Source organism: Panthera uncia, chromosome A2, assembly GCF_023721935.1.
Source record: "Panthera uncia isolate 11264 chromosome A2, Puncia_PCG_1.0, whole genome shotgun sequence".
Classification (NCBI taxonomy): domain Eukaryota; kingdom Metazoa; phylum Chordata; class Mammalia; order Carnivora; family Felidae; genus Panthera; species Panthera uncia.
The window spans coordinates 267285-273107 of NC_064816.1; the positions used below are offsets into that span (position 1 = coordinate 267285).

The window sequence follows — 5823 nt, forward strand, 5'->3', positions numbered from 1 at the left end:
GGGCGGAGGGCTCCGATTTTCCAGGGTAATCGCAAAGTCTCAGGACCAGAATTTCAGGTCATTGGCAGGCTGGGTCACGTGTCCATCCCCGAAGTGATCACAGAGGCCCTTTGGCCGGGACTTTGGCCTTCGAGGGAAAGGAAATCGCACCTGTCCCCAAGAGAGCGGCCGTGGGCTGTGTCCCGGTCCCTGACGTGTTGGCCGTTGTTCCCTTCTCCTCCCCCAGTGAGCCCGGAGCCGTGGGCAGCTGAGTCCCCAGGCCATGGACCGAGTGACCAGATACCCCATCTTCGGCATCCCTCACTTGCCCCGTGTGGGTGGCCTGGGCCTGGAGGAGGACACCGGCTACACGTTTGAGCCGGTGGACGCGGGGCCTGCGGCCAGCGGCTGGGACCAGAACAAGCCACGGGCCCTGCCTGCTGACCGAGAGGCCGGGCCGAATGCAGCCGGGCCGAAGGCGTCCCGGAGCCCATGTGCCTTCCTGGACCGGCCAGCCCCGTGGGGGCTCGGCCGGGAGGGTGACAAGAAAGAGGAGGCGAAGGCCTGCCGTCGGCACCCAAGGGACGCCCAGCCCACGCGGCCACGGAGCCTGGAACGGGAGCACCGGGCAGTCATCCAGGGCCAGGCACTCAGGAAGGGCAGCACGGTGGCCACGCTGCAGGGCAGGCCTGCCCACGGGGACCCCGGGAGCCCCGGCCGGGCTCAGTCGGGGCCCCCGGAGGAGCACGTGGTCGACAGGGAGCAGATCAACTTCCTGGCGGCCAGACGGCAGTTCTTGAGTCTGGAGCAGGCCGGTGCGGCGGTCCCCCAGAACCTTCCAGCTAGGGCGGCCCCTGCGTGCGCCCCGCCTGCCGTGGGTCAGGCCTCCACGGCCTCGAGCGGGCTGCCCCCGGCCAACGGGTGTGCCGTCCCACCGAAGCCCCAGGGGAGGGACGCGGTCTCGGGAGAGAACGGGGGCGCCGGCGGCCTCCCCGCTGCCCCTGGTGCCCGGGCTGTGGGCGGCCGTGGCTCCCGGTCCCGAGCGGGGTCCCCGGAGCCCCCCGGGGAGACGCCCATCGAGCGGGAGATCCGGCGGGCCCAGGAGCGGGAGGCAGACCTGCGAGAGCAGAGAGGGCTACGGCAGGCGGCCAGCCAGCAGGAGATGGTGGAAATACCCACCAGGCCACTGCTGACCAAGGTCAGCCCGGCCTCGGCCCCGCGGCGGGACAGGGGGCGCCCGTCACTCTACGTGCAGCGGGATTTGGTGCAGGAGAGCCAGCGGGAGGAAGACCACCGGCGGGAGGGCCTGAAGCTGGGCGAGCCGTCCACACCTGCCAGGGCGGCCCTGGGTCCCCAGCCTGGACTCAGGAAAGCCCTCAGCTCAGACTCCGTCCTCGGCCTGGCCCCGGAAGACGGGCCGGCCCGCCCTGCTCCCGCGGTGAGGAAGGAGGACCGCGGCATCCCGGCCGACGCCCTCCAGCCGCACCTGCGCCCCGGGAGCCCCCGGCTGGGGTGCCCGGCCCTCCACGCGTCCGGCAGGCCCGGGGGTCTCTCTGCGGCCGAGGCCGAGGCCGTGGGCTCTCCACAGGCCACAGGCTCTCCGTGGCATCTCTTGGAATCCTCTGGAAAACCGGCAGGCGCAAAGCCGCAGTGCCCCAGGCCCCGCGAGGGACCCCCGCCGGCCAAGAGAGGGGTCATCCGACAGGAGCATTTCTGCCTGCGGCCCCTGCGGTTCAGGGTCCCAGACGGGCCCCTGCAGGCCGCGGCCCCCCGCGTCCCAGGCTGGGAGGGCAGGGGGATCCTGGCGTCGACGCTGCAGAGGTCCCAGTCGTCCGAGCTGCTGGAGAAGGAGGTGGAGAGCGTCCTGCAGCGCGAGCGGGAGGTGGCCGAGGAGCGGAGGCAGGCCCTCTTTCCTGAGGTCTTCTCCCCGCCGCCCAATGACGACGACGACGACGACGACGACGAGGACGAGCCCGCCGGCTCCAGGAGCTCCTCCGCGGCTTCCGGTGAGGGGCGGGGGGCGGGCGCAGGGGCTGGGAACACCTGGGGGGCTCCGGCGGCCGGTCTCTGTACCTGAGCTGCGGATTCTGGAGGCGGACGTCCACTCTGCCTTGTCAGGGGTGCGAAGGTTCGAGGGTGTCGTGTCCCCCGCCGTCCGCTGCTGCCCAGTTCGTCCCCCCGACGGCCCGTGCTTTGCCCGTCTGTCTGTCCGTTGTCCGGTTTCCTCGCGGCCAGAGACTCGGAGCCTCCCGGGCTGGGGTCTGGCCGAGGGTCCCCGGGACCCTCCTGACGCCCCCCTCTCCCAGCGCAGGCGTCACGGGCAGCTACTCCGTGTCCGAGCCCCACTTCTTCCCCCCCATCCACCTGTCAGGCGTGGCGGGTGCTCCCGAGCAGAAGAAAAGGAAGGAGCCGCGGGTGAGTCCGGAGCCCGTTGGGGCCACAGGGGGGCAGAGCGAGACGCGGGTAGGACCTGGGTTGAAGCCCGACGCCCTCGCTGCCTGCGGGTGGCTGTGCCTCTGCCTCTTCCCCACGGGGGTGCACAGCGCGTGTCCCTTTGTCTGTCGGAGGCCCCCGAGCAGGGTCCCCACCCTGAGGGCGTCCCCCTGAGTCAGTCTGACGGACAGGCTCTGCTTCGAGGACGACAGTGACAGTTGATGAGCACCGTCATACCGTCATCACTGCGCAGCATGTGCGGGTGACGTGCACGGGGCTCTGCGGGCCATGCCTGCACCGTCTCAGAGCCACGTCCGTCTTGCCACACGCTCTTCAGAGAAAGCTCGAGTCGCCACGGCCAGCATCAGGCGGTGCTGCCCCACACGGGGACTCGAGCCCAGACCCGACTCCGCCCCCCGCAGTGGTCCCCCTGAGGCCGTCTCCTCCCTGGACGCGGGGAGGGGGGGGGCTCCGGGCCACCAGGGGGAACCACGCTGCGTCTAGCCTCACCGCCTGCTCTGGCGGCTCGGGGCGCCGCGTGGGAGCCCAGTGACCCGGCTCAAGTCCGGTCCTGCCACCTGCTGGCCCGTCGTGCTGGGCAAATCCTCTCTGACCCTCAGTCCCCTCCTCTGTAAAATGCGCGTGGTCGTAAGAACAGCCCCCTCTGAGCCCTGGGACGGGGCCACGCTGCAGGAGCTCAGAAAACGTTGGCCGTCTCCCTTGTGACGAGTTTGCAGAGAGAGCCTCGAGGCTTCAGGGAGGGGGCAGCGCAGGGGAAGCAGGCTGCGCACAGCTTTGAGTCTGGGGGGCCGCGGTGGCCGAGGAGCTCCCTCCCCTCCACCCCTAGTGGGGGCCCAGGGGGCCGGGCGTGGAGTCCCAGGCCCCGGGGCTCACGTGCCTTCGTTTCCCACAGTATGCCAGCCTCAGCGCCTCCGACCACATCAACTCGGAGGTGAGTGGGCCCCTGGGCCCTCCGCCGCGGCCTCAGAGCCATCAGGTGCCCTTCTCGTGGCGGTGCGGCCCGAGCCTGCCTCAGTGGGTTCTGCTGGGAGCCGCTCGGGGGGGGGGGCTTGCCGTGGGCACAGACCGTGGGAGAGGTCCGCAGCCGGGGAGTGAGGGTCTGGGCCAGACACAGAAGGAGGCTCACGGGGCAGTGCGTGAGAGCGGCCGCTTTACTGCCTTTGTGGATTCGTTTATGAACTGGGTCCAAAATGCCAGAGCTGGCAGCGGACCTGCCGTGGGTCTCAGGGTGAGCTACCACGCTCCTTGACACTATTACCAGGGGTAGGGGGTCTAAATCGGAGGAGGGGATGGCCTGCTTCCCTCCTGTTCTAGATCTCTCTTACGAGCTGGCAGTGGGGGACGGCGTCCAGGGGTCAGGACCCTGACGGGGACTCTGTGCCTCTCCTGCAGGTCCTTGAGGCCACACGGGTCACCCGCCACACCAATGCCAAGGCCAGGTGCTGGGAAGCCCGTATCTACGCCAACGAGGGCAAGGCCTGAGCCGGGCGCCCCGGGCCTGCCCTGGGGGGTCTGCTGGCCCATCCGGAGCCCCACTTCCCTTAGGAAACAGGTGCCTGTTTAAACTCCCCCCCACCCCCTCCCAACCCCCCCCCCACCACCACAGATCAGGGCCGACAACCCCGAGGCCAGATGCATTTTCAGCCCTGATGGTTCTCTTTCCTGTTCTTATCTTCCTGGAGACATTGTTGTGTTTTCCGTGTATAATGCTGGGGATGGAACGGGAGGTCTCTCGATTCTGCTTCTAAGACTTTGTCAAACACTTTGGGCCCCAAATGGGAGGAGACCAGCCGCCCCCCACCCCCAGGTCCAGATGTGATCGTCCCTGCTAGTCTGAGGGTGGTGGGGCTGGTCCCTGGGGGAGCCGCAGGTCTGAGGGAGGAGCACCCAGTCTGAGGGCCTCTGTGTTGCCCCCCCAACCCCACCCCCGCGTGGCACACCCAGCAAATCTCTGAATTACAGCCCTGTGGGGTTAGCCCCCCCCCGCCCCCGGCAGAGAAGAGGGCTGAAGGGGACCCACGTGCTCTGTGCCCCCCCCGCCGCGGCCCAGCAGTGACAGCGTCAGTGCCTGTCCAGTGGGCGAGGCCAGTGGGGCCCCCGTGTGGCCCTCCAACAGCGTCCCTGGTGTCCGGGGAGGTTGGAGGGGTCACTGGTTGGGCCCTGTGTGCATTCTATCCTCCCACCTGAGAGACGAGATCATTCTGGGCAGGGTGTGGACGCTAGACCCAAACCCTAGTTCTACAGCCATCCTCGGGGTGGCCTTGGGGGTCCCCAGAGCTCCTGTGCCTCGGTTTCCCCTCCACGCACAGGGATGGCCGGCCTCAGCCTCCAGGCCCCTCCCGCTCCCCCTCTCCTTGGCCGCTGCAGGGAAAACCGAGGAGGCTAGTTCCAGAAATCCTGCGGCCGCCCCCGCCAGCCCAGGAGGCAAAAGCCTGAAATAGCTGGGCGGGGGTGGGGCCGTGGGGGCCCGGGGTGGGCTGGGAGGGGCTCTTCAGGGTAGAGCAGAGACAGGCCGAGGGAGGAGGCAAGGCCCCAGTCCGAGGGAGGAGGCGAGGTCTGTGTCCACAAGCAGGGCCTGGGCCGGGGCCGGGGCCGGGGGTCCCTGCGTCCGGGATTCCTACAGTCTGTCCTGTGTCAGAGTGCGGGCCCCACCCACCCTTCAGGGAGGCACCTCAGGGGCTCGCCGTCTCCTGCCGGGTCAGCCACCTGGTGCCAGCGGGCCTGCCACCACCCTCCCCGAGTCGGGACCTCCAGGGTGGGGGCGCTGCCCGAACGGCTGGTTCGATGGCTCTGGGCTCAGAAGTCCTAACACCTGAGAATGGGCAGGGCCGGTTCCCCCGGGACCCCGGGGACCCGTCTCCCCACTTTCCCAGCTTCCAAAGGCGCCGTATCCTGGGCCCGCGGCCCCTCCTCATCCTCGCAGCACAGGGTCGCCGGGCTCTCTGCCTCCCTCTCGTGAGGATGCTGGGTCCCCAGGGCACCCAGAGTCACCCCCTCCTCGGGGGCCTTGACAAAGGTCCTCTCTGCCACGTGCGGCGACAGGTCTGCAGGTCTGAGGACCAGGAATGGGGACGTCTTTGGGGACCTTATGCTGCCCACCACACAGAGTCTCCTTGTCCCCTGTCCCGGTTAACCTTCCCTGGCCTCTGCTCAGGGCCTCCTGGGACTGTTGCACAGGCCGTGCACAAGGCACCCAGCTGAGGTGGGGAGGGCTGGGCTCCCCTATGGCCTGGGCCCTTCTGTAACCCCCCTGGCCCGGCCGCGCTTCTCTGCACACAGGTCATGTCACAGAGGGGTACATTCATGAGTCCTCTAGGTCAGAGGGCCCCCGCCCCTGGTGGGACCAGCTCTCTGGTCTCAGTAGACTGTCCTTTGACCCCCATAATGCCC

The 5823-nt window shown here is 69.0% G+C and overlaps 1 protein-coding gene across 1 annotated transcript; it reads left to right on the top strand.

The window, feature by feature from the left end:
- Positions 1–242: 242 nt before the first annotated feature.
- On the top strand, positions 243–4001 carry MISP (mitotic spindle positioning). Its single transcript, XM_049639489.1, has 4 exons — positions 243–1985; positions 2291–2394; positions 3326–3364; positions 3826–4001. Exons 1-4 carry the CDS (start codon positions 263–265, stop codon positions 3913–3915), a joined length of 1956 nt encoding a protein of 651 aa, XP_049495446.1. The 5' UTR covers positions 243–262; the 3' UTR covers positions 3916–4001.
- Positions 4002–5823: the final 1822 nt, after the last annotated feature.

What these genes read in the sequence shown, in the direction of transcription:
- MISP (XM_049639489.1), top strand. Translation starts at nt 263, where the DNA reads ATGGACCGAGTGACCAGATACCCCATCTTCGGCATCCCTCACTTGCCC. An exon ending in GAGCTCCTCCGCGGCTTCCG is followed by an intron (nt 1,986 to 2,290) that starts GTGAGGGGCGGG and finishes CTCCCAGCGCAG; the next exon opens with GCGTCACGGGCAGCTACTCC. An exon ending in CCGACCACATCAACTCGGAG is followed by an intron (nt 3,365 to 3,825) that starts GTGAGTGGGCCC and finishes CCTCTCCTGCAG; the next exon opens with GTCCTTGAGGCCACACGGGT.